This window comes from Rhinopithecus bieti, unplaced genomic scaffold (assembly GCF_001698545.2).
Source record: "Rhinopithecus bieti isolate Rb0 unplaced genomic scaffold, ASM169854v2 scaffold_5216, whole genome shotgun sequence".
Lineage (NCBI taxonomy): Eukaryota > Metazoa > Chordata > Mammalia > Primates > Cercopithecidae > Rhinopithecus > Rhinopithecus bieti.
Window position 1 is genome coordinate 2,148,713 of NW_016805021.1, and position 18,263 is coordinate 2,166,975.

Below are 18,263 nucleotides of genomic sequence, written 5' to 3' on the forward strand. Positions count from 1 at the left end.
GGAGTCCAAAAGAGGGGTTAGGTGTGAAATGCTTAGAAGAGTAAAGTGAGTAAACTTGGAGCTCCCTAAGGGAAGATACTTGAATCCAGTGCCTAACATACAGTGATTTCCAAGATTGTCTGCCTGTTGGAATCACCTGGGATGCGTCACAAAATACTGATGCCTGTGTCCAGCCCCCACAGATTGTGATTTAACTGGTCTCCAGCATGACCAGGGAGTTGAGATTTAAATTTTACCCAGATGATTCTGATATGCAGATAAATGTGGAGATTCTGACCTAGAACAGTGCCTGGCACTTAGTAGTTTATGTTATGTTTATTGAATTAAAACTGTTACTTATTGCACACTTTCTATTTACTGGTGTTTAATACTCAAAATCACCTTCTGAGATAGGTCCTTGAAATGAGGAAACAGATTCAGAGAGCTTCACTAACTTGCTCAGTGTTTCACAGCTGATAGAGATAAATATCAGATTTAAAACCAGCATTGACTCCAGAGACCTTAGCAGGAACAAGCCATTATCCTGAATAGTTACACCTCTGGCTGGACCAGAGTGAATATGGTGTGGTGGTGAAGAGAACTGCTATGTGTTGGCTCTGTCAACTGAATGAGTCACTCCCACTAATCCTCAATGTTCTCACCTTTGACATGGTGGAACACCTCATCACAGCATTGCTGTAAGGAATGAAATTTTGAGCTCTTTATCTCACACCACACAGTACGCTAGGAGCTTTATGAGCATTGTCTCTTTTAAACTGCACAGCAGCCTCACTACGCAGATGCTGTTATTAGCCCCATGTTACTCTGTGATTAATAAATAGTCACTATCTTCAAGAAAGGATTGCAGATGTTAATGTTGGTCATAGGCTTGAAGACACTGTTTCGGGTTTTGCTGTTGTTTTCTTCTTTTTCTTTTGCAAGTTGTTTTATTTACAGTGTCAACTTTAAAAGGTCACTAAAGTTAACTGAACAATAATCTAGGCAGACATCACTTTATAAAAAAAGAGGGAAAGCTCAAAATGCCACTTTCTATAGAGAACCCACAGTACAGTTTTATTCAGGGCAAAGAAAAAAGAAACTTGATCATACTATGAGAAACTCAGCCATAGGTTTGAAATCTGTACTCACACCACACATTCACTGAGGATAATATTCTGCTCACACGATTGATTTGCTGCTGTGTTTCTCTGCTCTTTGTCTGATATTAACAATTATAAACAGAGCAGGGCAGCTAGTATTTGGAATAATCCTTACAGTGTGACGGCATCAAGGACATTTCACTTCTGTTCATACCACTGGTTCTCTTGGCGTACCTAGGTTTCCTCTTCTTCAGTAAAGTCATTTTTGATATTGGAAGTCTTGCAAATCTTCTCAGGACTTTTCTCCTTGATCATATTGGCAACAGTCTTGCGTGTAACATCAAGCAAACCTTTGATGTCTAAGTAGTTTGCAGGCAGAAGAAGTACAGAAAGTATTCCTTGATCGACTTTCAGGAATTCTTGGTCCTAAGGAGGGATCTCCTCTGTTCGTTTTCTTTGTTTGCATCATCCTTGGGAGGAGGAGATCCATTTTTGTGGTGGGTGCACCACCAAATGACCTTTTAAAAATATTGCTACGTTGACATTTGTTAGAGGAGCTGCATCATTATCTCCATCATCCATTCTCAAGTCTTCCAACATGGTCTTGATAGTCACAGATTGTTTGGCAATTTCCACATCAAATATCTCCCCATCAGAACTCAGCACCTTAATTGACGGCATGGTGTTCAAGCTTAAGGAAACCACTGGCCAGAGGCTCATGAGAGCAGGGTGGCGTCAGCAAAGAAGAGGAAGGCAGAGGACAAGGACACTCAAGACACTGTTTGGATGACGATAATTGCCAAATCTTTTCAGATTTAGTGGGTCACTCCGATTTCTTAGCCGTAAAGACCTTAAGACATGGGAAACTGGTGAGATAAAGAAGAAATCTTGAAAATGGAAATATTTCCTTTAGTTCAACATTCTAATGAAATAAGCAGACCTCGGAGAGCAAACGCAGACAAGATGGCTTTCTGTGGACAACAGTGTAAGGGATGCAGCATTGTGGCTGCTGGAAAGGCTGCCTAAACATCTACTACAATTCTTACTGTGTTTTTGCTTACTTGTTTCAGCAGAGATAGACTCACTAGCAGACTTTTCCATGTAAATTAAAATTTTTTATTTCCAATGTTAAATTTCCTTTCTTTTGTGTACCCAGGATTAATTTGAGATTTTAAATCCACTAGACCATGTTGTCTGTTGTTAAGGGCCGAATCAAGTATCTCTGGGGATCCTACCTTCCCAGAAAGGCAGAGAGAAAATATGCCAGGCATTCAACACTGATGTTTTCAAGTATGAACTTTTCACTGACCTAACATTGATGTTAGCTAAAAACAAACACATGAAACTTTTCTTTGCCCTTTTATTTTAGGTCATGGTTTTTAAACTTTTATCCTCCTAATCTATTAAAATCTATTTCAAAAGAATTCCAGTTTAATTTTAATGGCACTTGCAACTTATTCCAAACAAATACCTGGAGAGAATCTGCTGATTAGTCGGTGGCTCAGCTTTATAATTAGTCATGTACCACATGACAGCATTTTGGTCCTTGGGGGAATTGCATATACAGAGGTGTTTTCTCTGTTTAGAAATGTTTAGACACACAAACACTTACCATTGTGTTACAGTAGCCTACAGTATTTAGTAGAGTAACATGCTGTCCAGGTTTTAGCCTAGGAGCACTATACTGTACCATATAGCCTAGGTGTGCAGTGGGCTATACTATCTTATTTTATGTAACTATATGCTCTGTAATGTCCATAGAATGACAAAATTGCCTAACGATGCATTTTCCAGAATGTATCCCCATCATTTAGTGAGGAGTGATGGTGGTGGTGTTTATACTAACATAAGTGCTTTGCTGATCACATCAGTGGCTCATCCAGACTAATATTCTGTCCCTGACATTGACAGCCAAAGGTAAGTTTAGGGTCTGGTTTTATTCTACAGTGAGATCATAGAACAAATAATGGATGACGAGGGAATTTAGCAAAATTATGCAGATCTCCCCAGGTTCTGCAAGATCCCATTGTTTGTCAGTCATCCATGAATTCTCCTAAATCCCTTAAACTCCTCTTTGTATTTTTGTCTTGTTCTGGCTCTTAAGGGCAAACACATAGTTCATAAGTCTAGGACCAAGCATTCAAGTTTCAGAAGACTTTCCACTGCCATCACCTTTTGTTCCATGAAATGGTCTCTTTGGTGCAAAATTTTACTAGTGACTTTTAAGAAGTAAAAATGGTTTTTACTTTATACTTATTGAACTGATTCAGAGAGTTCACTTGATTATTGAGGCTAGATTTTACTGTACTGATATCACATTCACTTTTATAAATAGGTTATTTTTTCTTATGTGTTCTCACCTGTATTTTTTATCAGTTCTGCTAATTTTAGGCAAGAAGATTCTTCAATGTAGTTTTTTTTTTTTTTTAAATAAATGAGTGTCACATTGGCATGCCATTATTCTTAAGGCCTTTTAAAATTAAATAGATTATATTGAATTCATTTTTTTTAGGTTTCTGTCTTTGGACTTCTTTCAGTTGATATTTTTTTAAAAAAGGTTCTTGTCAATCTTTTGTTTATTACACACACCCCCCCCCCACACCCATATGTATGTCATTGGTTTTATCAAAAAGCCTGAAAATGCAGATTCTGCTTGTAAATATTGGTAGAGGAGAAAAAAAGAAAACCGTGAGATGAGTCTGTGTACCAGACTCATTGGTGGGATATATGAGATGAGTCTCTAAAATGTTGAGTGAAGCAAAATAATTAGTTTCCAAGGCAGATTTGTTTATCTTAGAGGTATTCTACTTTCAGTAGCATACTATATATTTTAAAAATAAAAATAAATTTAGTTTCTTTCATGAGTACCTCTTCTTCTGCCTGTACTTTACATTTTTTAATTTAAAAAATTTATAAAGTTTTATCATTAATTGACAAATAATTGTATATATTTGCATTAGTCAGGGCTCTCTAGAGAGAGAGGACTAATAGGATAGATGTATATAAGGAGTATTGACTTACATGATCACAAGGTGAAGTCCCATCATAGGCTGTCTGCAAGCTGAGGGGCAAGGAAGCCAGTCCGAACCCCAAAACCTCAAAAGTAGGGAAGCCAGCAGTGCAGTCTTCAGTTTGTCGCCAAAGGGCAGAGTCCTGGCAAACCACTGGTAGGTCCAAGAGTCCAAAAACTGAAGAACTGAGAGTCTGATGTTCAAGGGCAGGAAGCATCCAGCATGGGAGAAAGATGGAGGCTGCAAGACTTAGCCAGTCTAGTCCTTCCACGTTTCTCTGCCTGCTTTTATCCTAGCTACACTGGCAGCTGATTAGATGGTGCCCACCCAAATTGAGTGTGGGTCTGCCTCTCCTAGTCCACTAAATGTTAATCTCCTTTGGCAACACCCTCACAGATACACCCAGGAACAATGCTTTGCATCCTTCAACCCAATCAAGTTGACACTCAGTATTAACCATCACAACATTTATGGGGTACAATGTGATATTTCATTACATATATACACTATAGAATGATCAAATCAGGCTAATTAATGTATCTGTCACCTCAAACATTTATCATTTCTTTTGGTGAGAACATTTAAAATCCTCTTTTAGCTATTTTGACACATATACAATGCATTAACTGTAGTCACCATACTATGCAGTAGATCACTAGAACTTGTTCTTCTTGTCTAAACAAAACTTTGCACCAGTTGACCAGCATCTCCCTTTTCCCCATCTACCCTCTCCCCAGCCTCTGGTAACCACCAATCTGATCTCTACTTCTATGAGTTTGACTTTATTAGATTTTACATATAAGTGAGATCATACAGTATTTCTCTGTCTGTGCCTGGCTTATTTCATTTTGTGTTATGTCCTCTAGGTTCATCCATATTGTCAAAAATGACAGAATTTCCTGCTTTTTTAAAAGGCTGAATAGTATTCCAAAGTATGTATGTGTGTTTGTGTATGTGTGTGTGTGTGTGTGTGTGTGTGTGTGTGTGTGCACGCGTGTATCACATTTAAAAAATCTGTTCATCTGTTGGTGGACACTTTGGTTGTTTCCATATCTTGAGAATTGTGAATAATGTGGCAGTGAACATAGGGAGTACAGATATCTCTTCAACATACTGATTTCAATTCCTTTGGATATATACCCAGAAGTGTAATTGCTGGATCATATGGTAATTCTATTTTTAGTTTTTTGAGGAACTTCCATACTGTTTTACAAAGTGACTGTACTGATTTATAATACCACCAGCAGTGGACAAGGGTTCCCTTTTCTCCACATCTTTACCCATACTTGATATCTTTCATCTTTTTTAATAATAACTAATCTGAAAGGAGTGAGGTGACATCTCATTGTGGTTTTAATTAGCATTTCTCTGATTGGAGATGCTGAGCATTGTTTCATTTATCTATTGGCATGAATATGCCAATATGAAACATTTATCATTGTTTCATTTATCATCTGTATATCTTTTGAAAAATGTCTATTCAGATCTTTTGCCCATTTTTAAGTAGGGTTATTTGTTTTCTTGTTATTGAGTAGTTTGAGTTCCCTGTATATTTGGGATATTAGCCCCTTATCCAGTGTTTGATTTGCAAATATTTTCTCCTAGTCTCTGGTTTGTCTGTTTACTCTGTTCACTGTTTCCTTTGCTATGCAGGAGATTTTTAGTTTGATGCAATCCCATTCGTCTGTTTTTGCTTTTGTTGTCTATGGTTTGGTTCCTGAGCATCCCAAAGCTTTTTCTCAAGTCTTTGCTCTTGTTAGTTTTTTTACTTCGTGGTCTCTCTTTGTAGAATATTCTTCTGTTTCACTTTAATCTTTACAGGGTTAACTACTTATACTTGAGGTCTCAGCTTAAAACGTTACATTACTATCTTTGAAGAGGTTTTATTTGACCTCCTAATCTAAATTATGTTCCTTGTATCACTCATTGATAGCATATAGGGTTTATCATGATTGTTACCTGTGCTTACTTAATATGTATGAGTGGTCTTACATTATCTGTACAAGGGGTCTTCAGAAAGTTCATGGAAAATGCATATTATGAAAAAACTTTGCATAGATTTCAAAAAAATTTGGCACCAAAATAAACTCATACTAACTTGTTAGAGCATGTCTGAATAGGATGTAGTTTGAGGCATTAACAGGGATAAGGTATCAGTTTGAAAAGAGCTTCTATCAGAACAACATGAATTCTGCTAAAAAAGCAAGAACAAACATCATATTTATGGTGAAGCTTGGGTGGAAGAGTGGTGAAATCATTAATGCTTTATGAAAAGTTTCATGAGACCTCAAAATTAACACCACACATCTACAACCATCTGATTTTTGACAAACCTGATACAAACAAGCAATGGGGAAAGGGTTCTCTATATGATAAATGTTGCTGGGAAGACTAGTTAGCCAGAGACTAAAAGCCCAAGATCAAAGGCATCAGTAGGGTTGGTTCCTTCTGAGGCCTATCAGGGAGAATCTGTTCCAGTCCTCTCTCCTAGCTGCTGGTGGTGTGCTGGCATTCTTTGGCATTCCTTGGCTTGTAGATGTAGCTCCTTGATCTCTGCCTTCATGGTTAAATGGTGTGCTTGCTGTATGTATGTCTCTTCACACAGTGTTTTTTAATAAGGACATGGTCATACTGGATTAGGGGTCTACCCTACTGCAGAATGACCTCATCTTAATAATTCCATCTACAATGACCCTATTTCCAAATAAGATAACATTTTGAGGTAGTGGGGTAAGGACTTCAGCATATCTTTTTGGGGGCACACAATTCAACCCAAAACAAATAGGCCCACTATTTCCAAATTTTCTTCCTTTTGGCACAAGTAGACTGATTGTACCCATCTCTTTACTAGAAACAAGTGTTTTGATTATTATTTAAATGTTTTGCGCATCTATTCAACATCTGATGTGAGGTTGTAGAAAACCATTGAATTTTGTAAAATTGCCAATCTTGTGCAATTTTGTGTTTGTAGTACAGTTCTCTGAAAAGTTATTCTCTTATCTTTGACAAATATCCTGGACAGTATCTGTCCAGGTGAAGATATGTATGCGAAGTGTTAGATTAATTTTAGAGATGAAAAAGAAATGTTTATATATATTTAAAAATAAAGGAAAATGCCTAGGAAGAAAGGAGCAGAGGTCTGAATCTAAGATTCGAAGAGAGAAAAGTAGCCAAGGTGGAATGGGAGAAGAGCTGAGGTCTAAGAGGTAAGACGTGTTCTCTGGGAACATGTCTTTGTATAGGACAAGCAGAGGACTTAAAGCTCTGAGGGATCAAGGGAGTAGAAAGAAAATGTCAGGTTAGTGAACTAATCTCTAACTGTGCTTTATTTTTTATCTGTATTTTTTTCAACTATCTTCAGATATAGTGATTCTATTTTAGAGATAAGAAAAACTAAGTCTCAGTTTTTTCCAAGATCATCCAGCCAAGCACGTAGGGACCCTTTTGAAAGCATAGCTTTGGAGTTAATGATACTTCAGCTTGAGTTCTGATTCCCTTTTGTCACTTTGGAGAAGTTATGAATTTGTATATACCTCAGTTTCTTCACCTGTAAAATGGGAATTAACTACCTACCTCATTGTGTTGTTGTGAGGACCAAATGAGACAGTGTATGTAAAAGGATTAGTGTGGTTCGTCATAACAATTTTTTGGTCAAGAAGATAGCCATGGTCTTTAGCATACCAAAAAATTGAAAGCAGTGTAATTATTAGTAGGGAAGGGGAAAATAAATTGTCTGGTTATATATCAGAATATTATACAGCGGTTAAAATGAATGAGTTAAGTCTACATGTATCAACATGGATAAATCTCAAAAAAATGTTATAAAAGAACACATAAATGATACCACTTATTTAAATTTTGTCACACACACCGTTTAGGGGTTCAAACAGAAGTGATGTTTTCTCATCACATGGGCAGTCAGGACAATAATAACTTCTGGGAAGTGAGAAAAGGGATAGAGATATAAGTAGGCTGGTATTTTACATGTATTTGCAATATTTCATTTTTTAAAAAGTATACAGAAAATACACACACATGAATTTTTTATATTGTACTGCTATTGGACTTTCACTAGCATCATAATCAGGTGAAAATGAGACCCATGCACATCTGTCTGGAAAGCCCATGCTGAACTTGAGAGCATCTATTTTCCAGCACATCTTGCATTAGACAGAAGACGGCCATCAGATGACCAAGGCTTCCAGGGATGTCAGGGAGAAGGCTGGGTGCTTGCACTGTCAGTTTCTAGGATCTGCCCAGGTCATTTCTTTACCTAAATCTGGTTTTCTTTTGCCTGTAGCTACCGTCAAGAATGTAGGGAGACTTTGCAAGGACTACTGGTGAGTAGGTAGAGTCTTTTATATGGGCCTCCTCTCAAAATAATATAACTATGAACAATTGAGGAATGTTTTTTATGGTCCCTTTTATTTAATGCTCTAAACTTGACTAAGTTCTGGGAACTGAGGAAGCTCAACCTCACGTTCTGATTGACTAAGTACATGCTAATGTGTTCGTTAACACAAAAAACAGTGCATTGGTTAGGGAAGCTAGCTGTTAACACAAAGACCCCAGAAAGTCTAATGACTCTAAAGGTGTGAAAGTTAATTTCTTCTTTTTTTTTCTTTGCGTAAACAATCCATGGCCTTTCCAGATTGGGGGTGGGGTGAGACTCTCATCACATAGGCAGTTAGGAACCCCAGAGGCTCTTCAGTCTTAAACATGTGGCTTCCAACGTCATCTTGGCAGCTGACATCCAGCCAGTAGAAGGAGAAAGAACAGGGAGGTTGTAGGTTTATGGCTTTTATGTAAGGCAGGCCTTGCATTGGCACATAGCTCTTCTGCCTAAATCTGATTATAAGCAGAAGAACGCATTCCGATGGTCACACCTTACTGCACGGGGGCTAACAAATGTCTGCTTGTTTTTCAAGGAGTAGGAAGAAATGTTTAGTGAATACCTAGCAGTCTATTGCCGGAGATGGTTTTTGTTGTTTCAATTCCATTGTACATTCTTCTTAGCATTTAAAAATTATTTGAACTTTTGAACGGTAATACCTTCACATACTTTAAAAGTTTAAAACGTGAAAAGTTACACAGTAAAATGTTTGCTTATCATTCCTGCCCCATGTCTGCCCAGATCCCACTAAGTAATCATGGTTATTACTTTGTCATGTATACTTCCAGAAACACTTTGTTTAAAAAAGCAAATATGAATTTTATATATATATATATANAAATTATTTGAACTTTTGAACGGTAATACCTTCACATACTTTAAAAGTTTAAAAACGTGAAAAGTTACACAGTAAAATGTTTGCTTATCATTCCTGCCCCATGTCTGCCCAGATCCCACTAAGTAATCATGGTTATTACTTTGTCATGTATACTTCCAGAAACACTTTGTTTAAAAAAGCAAATATGAATTTTTATATATATATATATATATATATATATATATATATGAGAAATCTCTTCCTCCCTTATTACATAGATGAAGCCGTAATATACCCAGAACTTTGTACTTGGCTGTTTTCCCTTAGTAGTATAAGATAGTTATTTTGAGTTTTGTATTACTCAGTCTCAATGACAAGGTGGTGTTCCCAGCCTCAGGGAATTTCTAATCTAGTCTGGTCAAGGTATAATCTACTAGTAAGGAGAAGGAGATGTGAGTAGTGGAAGCTTTTGTACTAAAATCAAGTACTTACCTGTTACTCACTCTGTAACTCAATACCAAAATTAGAGCAAATGAGTAATACCTTTATAAGTCAAATTAGATTTTTAGAAAACTGCTTCAGGAAATTAGGCATGCTAAGATAATTCTTGGCGTTTAAATCACGTAAATTAAAATTAAGGGAATAGCAAATGGTTTACGTTAGGAAATGGATCTTTGGCTACATTTTTGCATGACTTTCTGATGCACTAAGTACATTTTAGTGGTCAATGTTCTCTACATTAAATGGCTTTTGTTTTGGTAAACTCATATGTTTGGAGTATTAATGGTTGTATTTCTAATTTGTTACCCTGGCCCAAATGATGAAGTAATAGAATGTTAACATATTTCCTTCCACTTAACATTTAATTTGGATTAATGAAACTAAATGTCAGTTTTAACTCTGGAACTTCTTAAAATGAACTACACTGGGAAGCCCTCTGTATTCTTTGTGGTTTCCCGTGCTCCATGAGCCACCAACAGAGTGTTCACCTGCAGTGACTCTGGTTTACTCAGCCCCCGGGGATGCATTACTGCTTGGAAATGGGAAGGGAGAGTAGCATATGGTGCGTAATTGAGAGCTGTGTTTGGTTGGGACTGACCTGGTGCCCCTTTCGTCTGCTGGGTTGAATGAGAGTTTAAAGGAGGAGCTGCTGCTGCTAAGAACAAAGTGAACCAAGTGCCTCTTACCCAACTGTCAGTGCATAGGGATTAACTAACATCTAGGAACTTTTAGCTGGCCTCTGCTTTGTTCTTCAACATTAGGACCTTCAGTGAGCTCTAGACCTGCACAAATGACCTGCAGCAAATAGGGCAGCTTTCATTTGGGCTGAGGAAGAGGAATATCGGAAAGAATGAGGAGAAGGAGATAAATATCTTTTCTTTCTTGGCCCTTCCTGCTTTATCTTTCTCCATCTTTATGCCTTTATTAATGAGGATTTTCCAAATATCTCTCTTCAAAAATGCCATAAGAAGATTTCATTTTCTTTGTTTTTAATATCATAAAATATCTCCCTATGTGAAATAGCTAGATATGCTGGATCAAGCATAACAAATATCCCTTTAGGACATTGCTGAATCTGTATTTAAAACATAAGGGGAAAACTCGGAACAGATGGGAAAAGGACTAGAAATGGAAGTGAATTGACTACTGCAGTTGCCCTCTGGGCTCCTGCAGATCTTGGTAATCAAAAGGATTGGGGTTCAGTTGCCTTGTGGGAGACAGGAGACAGGGCCTTGGGTCCATTTAAGTTAGGGATACTATAGTAATGTGAGACACTCAAAGGACTATGGTCTCAGTAGAGAGGTGACAAATGTGTCTCAACCTGTTCTTACCTGAGGAAAATGTTTCTAAGAATTCTTAACCACAGGTCCTCCCTCATAGATTTTCAGTTTCAATTTATACTCTGTGTGGTCTGGCAATTTCCAAGCTGTGAAACTTATTTAAAACAGTCTGATTGTATTCACATAAATCACCAAGTTAAAAAAAAATACGAAGTAGAATAAAAAATATGAGCATAGAAAATAAATACTATCAAAGGGGCTCAGATTGATTTGAAAAGGAACCACATAGAATTCTTTAAAACTGAATGGACTAAAGAACTCATTCATGTAACCAAAAACCATCTCTGCTACAAAAACTATTGAAATTAAAAAAAGAATGACTTAGGTAAGAATGGATCTTATACTCCAAAAAGAAAGAAATAAAACAACAATAAAAAAGCAGTATATGGGTTAAACAAGAATAGGGGAAATGACTGAAATGCAAGATAATACCTGAAGAAATTACCTAGAATGTAGCATAGGGTGGCAATGTCAGGCCTTCAGTGTTGCTTCTCTGGATTTTTGAAACAGCTTTCTAACTGGTATTCCTGCTACTGTTCTTATGTGCATCCAAACTATTAGCCTTGGATCCCAGCTCCTGTGGTCACATTTTCAAACCTTCACCCTCCATTTTCCATTCATCTTTTATAGACAATAGCTAATCTTTTACTCAATAGCTACCCCCAGGAAATCCTCCCTGATCCTAAAACTGCATTTGTTCATTAGATGCTCCTGGCCTGTGTTCCCATTGTATCTAGATCCTAACCCAGTTATAATCTTTTTACATTGTTATCATTAATGCTTTTTTAAAAGTTTTACTATTCATCACTAGAGTGTAAATTCTTTGTAGACTAGCAAGGCTCTCTTGTTAACAATTATAGCCCTAAGGTCTACCACTTTGTACAATTAGTACTTTGTAAGCACTCAGTAATTGTTCATTGAATGTAAGAATGAACAGTATATGTGAAAGGTGAAGCTAGATAGGTCTAATGATGCTTAGATCCTAGGAAAGGGCTTATGGTTCATGTTTCTGACAGGAGATTATTTAGGTAGTTTATTTAACCATTTCATATGACCAGTGTGTTAACGTCTGAATTTAATTTACTCATTCTGTGTCGTCTTTAAAGCCAAACTTTTCAGTAAAACGAAACCAAACAAAATACACCCCAGCAGTTTGTATTTCAGCTCCCCACCCCCACCAGATAACCTTTTTTAAAACGTTTTTTGTTTGTGGGTACACAGTAGGTATATATATTAAGGGTATATGAGATGTTGTGATGCCGGCATACAATGTATAATAATCACATCAGGGTAAATGGGGTATCCATCACCTCAAGCATTTGCCATTTCTTTGTGTTACAGATATTCCCATTATACTCTTTTAGTTATTTTTAAATGTACAATAAATTGTTGGCTGTAGTCACCCTGTTGCACTATCAAATACTAGATCTTATTCAACATATCTAACTATACAAAATTATCTTAAGTTTGAATTATAGAGACGTTTACACAGGAGCAAGCAGTAGGTACTGACACCATCACTGACAATAGCTATAGGTCACACTCTGTGTTTCTAAGTGACAGCCACACACAGTAGATACTCACGCCACCACCTAGTTTATCTTCAAATATGAAGGACTCCAGTGACACTCACTTTTAGTCCTTGCATCTTTGGTAGTAAAGATGAATCTTTGTCATCCCCAGGACCTCGTCTTTTTGTTTGTTTGGTATATGGAATGAAAGGACTCAGGTGCCTTCTTTCAGTTATTTAAGTTGTATAGTAAGATCAACTGTAGAATACTATCAGGCATCTTGGAATAATATCTTTATCATCATCCAATTGATGCTTCTTCCAGTTTTGTTTCCTGTTGCTGTCACTCAATCTCTGTCATTAATTGCACTAAAATAATAATTCTCTATTGTGTCCTGACATATTGTTTTGTTACAATTATTTGGAAGGTCTTGTTACTACTGCACATTAAACAGCAATTCTAAGGTATGTGAATTGTTTAATTTTAAAAAGTGTAGTCATTCTTGCTTATTTCCATTCTGATCTTCATATAGGAGTTAAAGATGGAGTTATAGCTAACCGCAGTGATGAGAAATTCGTGGTGAACAGTGCCACATACCCTTTCACTCTCTCCCTGCCCATTGAGACCTCCATAATTATTAATCGTTATAGTGTGCTTTCTCAATGCAACCTACTGTCCAGTCTCAGCACAGCGAGTACTTCAGATCGTTACTGCTTGTCAGGTTTAGCCCTCAAGATGCCAGGACTAGCTTTCCTTATATAATTCCCACTTGTTCACTTTGCACAAAATACCTGTTTACGTATCTATGCCCTAAGGTTTGTCCACACGTAGTTATTTCTGAGCTCATATTTTGGGTGCTATTTATCCCTCTTCCGTGCTGTTCTTTGTGGTGTCTGCTAAACAAAACTTGTAACGATGTGGTAACAGTAAACATTTATGAGTGGTTCTCATGATGTAGCAGGTGCTGCATTAAGTACCTGACATGTATTATTTCATTGAATTCTTATACTAACACCAAGAGTTAGGGCCCATTGCTCTTCTCATTTTATAGGTGGAGAAACTAGGGCAAGGCTTAATTGGTAAATGGCAGAGCCTGGGTTTGAATCAAGGCCACCTGACTTCTGAGCCCAAATTGTTAACCTCTGAGGTAGCCCTTAAAGAAGGTTGGGTTAAAACCAAACTGATTGATAGTGAACATACTGCTTTTGCCTATGTTGGCACTGGCTAGAATAAAAACCTTTTCCTTTATGTTTTCCCAGATTCCGAACCAACTTGGCCTAACCTTTCAAGTCTCTAAGAAATTTATAGTTTTATATCTATTAAAAAAGTCTTCTGGTAGACTTCATAAATATGACTTAGGTTTTTATTAAACTCTGTTGCTCGTGTCTTTCTATATCTCAGAAAACCTTTAATTTTTGAGACAGTAGCTATTTGTGTAGGCTGTCTTATACGTTCACAGATGGCATTATTTTATCAGTCCTCAAACCATCTGTAGCATCAACTTAGTCTATTCCAATTGGTGTCATCTTTCATTTATGCAGGAGTGAGTTATTAAAGTAAAATTTTATATTTATATAACATTTTGGGTAAATGTTAGAGTAAAACATTGGTTTATTTTATCACAACAATCCTTTGCAAAGAAAATTTATTTTTTCCAACTCATCTTGATTTACTTTATATGTAGTCTTTGGAATGAAATTGAATCAAATAACTGTTTATTGAGCACAAATTGTTATCTTGAAATGTAGGGATAAGAAATGACCCCTGTGTTCACTGAATTTATAGTCTTGTAGGAAAGACAGTGAAGTAGTAAATTCCCATTGAAGAAGAAATACAATTATGATTACCATTAGGAGACGAGAAAAGATAGTAGTATGGGAAATGATAGTAAAGGGATTAAGTCTGGTCTGGTGAATCTAGAAAGGCCTTTCAGGGGAAGAGTGGGTAGGAGTTGGCCAGACGAAATGTAGCTGATGGGTGGTAGGGAAGAGGAAAATAACATTGTAGGCAAAACAAGCAGCAAATGAGAAACCCTCCATGGCAGAGAGCTTGGAGTAACTAAGTCATTGAAAGATATGCAGTCTGACTGGAACTTAGAGTAGGAGGAAGAGAGTGACATGTGATCTCAGGGGAGACCTGAGAGCTAAACAGGTATCAGTTGTTTTGTAGGACAATTAAAGATTCTGGATTTGAACCTAAGATTAATGGCAAGTCACGGATGAGTTTAAAGCGGAGGTGTGGCATGAACAGATTTGGGCTTTAGGAAAACCACTTGGGCTGCAGTGTGGAGAGTGAGTTGGAAAAAGGGATAGAAGTGGGGGGAAGGTTAGGAGGCTGTTTCAATATGATTTTCACTTAGACTATAGTAGTGGCAGTAGAGGTGGAGGGTGGTGGATAGATTACAGAGGCCACCCTGCTGAGATTGGAAGAGCCAGCCCGTGTGTGTACAAAGCTCTGTCTTGCTCTCCTGCATTGTACTATTATACTAACAAATGGTCTTTCTGCATATAAGAGTATGAGCCAGAGAAAATGGAACAAAATGAGGCCTGAAGTTAGTATAGAAGCTCTGTATTATGAAAAGGCATGATCTCACAGGTAAGTTAAGGGTAATAAAGACAAAAACACTCAACTCATTTTAAAGTCCTCAGTTTGATTGTAATCTAGCCAGGATCCTGATCTGAGATTTGCTCTTCATATTAGTGTGTATGATGTCAACAGAATTTTGAGAGACAGACATGTTTATTCAGTGGCCGATGCCTCCTTTCCCCCAAAACATCTTTCATCTACTTGCTTATTCATTCATTCATTCATTTACAAACACTTCAGATCCTTACTGAGGGCTTACTACTCACTAGACATGTTTACTTATCTTAGTTTTTAATACTACATATGGCCATTATACCTAGTGTGGGCCTTTGATGTTTATAGGTACTTCATGGGCCACTTCTCATTGAGGATACATTTAGTCCGTCAGGTTTCAGTTTTAAGTTGACTCATCACTTAAGGTGTAGCCATTGGTAAAATCCTGCAATCCTGATCTCCTGTGGCCCATATCCTCTGCACTTTCTATTGCTACTCCCCAGTCTTTGGTCAGGGTCAGTATGTTTAATTCCATTTCATTCAAACGGTCAGTTCAGCCATCACCACCACCACTAAGTCGTCTTGTTGGTCATTGTTGAATTATTATATTAGCCAAGGCAATGCAAGCTATCAGCAAACAAGTTCTCCATGTAAGTGGCTTAAATACATTAGAAGTTTATTTCTTGCTAATATAAGTTCAATTGGTAACAGATATGGGAATGGTGGATTTTCTGCTCCACTGTGGACTCAGGCTGATGGAGTCACCATGGGGCTCACAAGCTTTCCTAGCTGGCAAAGGGAGTTAGGTGAATGTGAAAGCTTATTCAGGAAGTTTTTATGGGCCAGGGCTAGAGGTGGCTTACGTCATTCCCACCCATGCTTCAGAACCCAGGTACACGGCCATACTTAACTACAGGGGAGACTGGGAAATGTAGTCTGTGTGTTTGCTTGGTGAGCCTGTCTTTGTCAAACCCAGCTAGTCAATGTCCTTGTACAATACCTGCTGTTTGATTCAGATATAATAAGAGGCATGGAAGGACCAGATATATTATTGTAGGACTTTTTCCTTAGTTCAGCTAAAGACAGCGGGGTTGGGGGAGGGTGGTCCTCATCACAGAGCCATGTAAAATTAGGCTCACAGACAATTCGAGGGAGGAGAAAAATGGAATTTATTCGGCAAAGAGGATTAAAAAGGGAAACAGGGACTCTCCACCAAGTCAGAACAAGAATCTTGCTAGTATGCTTCCCACCTCACAGACTGTAATCCCAGGTTCCACCCAGGGGGAGGAGGGGCCAGGCTCCTCCCTGCTGCCAAAAGCATGAACTTCTGTGTCTCCACCCCAGTGTACCCTCCTCCCAGTGCATATGCCCATTGGAGTTTTTTCAGGGTGCCCTTCCCACCTGACTCTCAATATGAAGGAGGAGTTTCCTTTGTGCCTAATAAGTGGCTGTGTCACAGTCCTGGACATTAGAGTGGGAAATGTCTACATTCTGAATTCCTAACATATCTGATCATTGCTCTTACTCTTCTCTCACAGGGAAATAAATGCCCGGCTTGATGCTGTATCTGAAGTTCTCCATTCAGAATCTAGTGTGTTTGGTCAGATAGAAAATCATCTACGTAAATTGCCCGACATAGAGAGAGGACTCTGTAGCATTTATCACAAAAAAGTAAGTGTGACAGAAATCTAATAAAGCTGACAGTGTTCTTCAGCTTGAGAACACCGTATATTAAAAGAAAACTTCTGAGAGCTCTATTATTATTTTATTTTGTAAAATCTTACAAATATAGCATGCGAGAGTAGCTGAATCCTCAGAAATTTTAATAGCACAAATTAGAGTTATTCCAATTTAACCATTGTAAAAAATAGTTTTCTCATGTACATTAACTACAGCCACATAGAGGCCCTTCTCTTGTAATACAGGATATTCTCCTGTTTCATCCTGAAAGTATAGACTGTTATCAAAATAGGAAATTTATGTAGACTAGTTATTTTAGAAAAAAGATACCTTATTTCTTTTGATCTTAGAACAACTTATTATTTCTTAAACTAAGGAAAATCTGCTAGTATAACATCTGTAGTGGTAATTAGTATGAAAACAAGCTTGGATATTGAAGGTGAGTAAAGGATTATTTTGATTTTATCACTTAAGCTTTATAGTTTGAGTCATAGCAAAATGAGTCATTTTCCACTTTTAGGGAAATAATTTAGGTTATCTTCAAAATATGCCTAAAATTTAAAAAAATTATTAATTTTTTTAAATGATGAAAACACGATAAACTCTTTATGGGGTTTTACTTTTGCAGAAGTCATTCACATACTTTATACTTTTTGTTCCTTGTCAAAACTTTATGACATTGAGAAGTTACTATTTTTATTACGTTCTTACTAATAAGAAATTGTATCTAATGCTGTGTGTGTGTGTGTGTATATGTGTGTGTGTGTGTATATATATATATATAAAATGCTGCAACCACTTGAATTACTTTGACTCATATGATGCTGCTGAGAGGTTTAATAACTTGCTAGTAACAGAAGCTGTATTTAGACCCAGGATTCTTGACTGTGTTTTCATTGGCTGTGTCTTTTGGACACTATCATGTTTGATGTAGTTATCTTGACTGCCATTTTTTTTTTTCTGTTTGCCACTTTTCATAAGCAAATTTTATTTTTCCTCCAAACGTAACTCCTTGCCAATGTAATAATTTTACTGTAAAACAGTTTTTATATGCCTAAATTTTATTTTTTTTATTTTATTTTTGAGACAGAGTTTTATTCTCGTCACCCAGACTGGAGTGCAATGGGGTGATCTCGGCTCACTACAACCTCCACCTCCCAGGTTTAAGCGATTCTTCTGTCTCAGCCTCCTGAGTAGCTGGGATTACAGGCACCCGCCACTGTGCCCTGCTGGTTTTTGTATTTTTAGCAGAGACGAGGTTTCACCACATTGGCCAGGCTAGTCTCGAACTCCTGACCTCAGGTGATCCACCCACCTTGGCCTCCCAAAGTGCTGGGATTACAGGCATGAG

At 37.4% G+C, this 18,263-nt stretch overlaps 1 protein-coding gene and 1 pseudogene across 4 annotated transcripts in view; one reads left to right on the plus strand and one right to left on the minus strand.

Moving 5' to 3' along the window:
• MSH3 (mutS homolog 3) overlaps positions 1 to 18,263 on the plus strand; it is a 230,083-nt gene that overhangs the window by 91,691 nt on the left and 120,129 nt on the right. For all 4 annotated transcript variants that reach the window (XR_001885336.1, XM_017870930.1, XM_017870931.1 and 1 more), the window contains exon 13: positions 16,771 to 16,903. Coding sequence is in view for 3 of the 4 variants with exons in the window: in XM_017870930.1 (XP_017726419.1) it covers positions 16,771 to 16,903 (133 nt within the window). In the remaining variant the exon portion in view is untranslated. The remainder of the gene's footprint in view (positions 1 to 16,770; positions 16,904 to 18,263) is intronic.
• LOC108528915 (S-phase kinase-associated protein 1 pseudogene) lies at positions 1,278 to 1,760 on the minus strand (annotated as a pseudogene).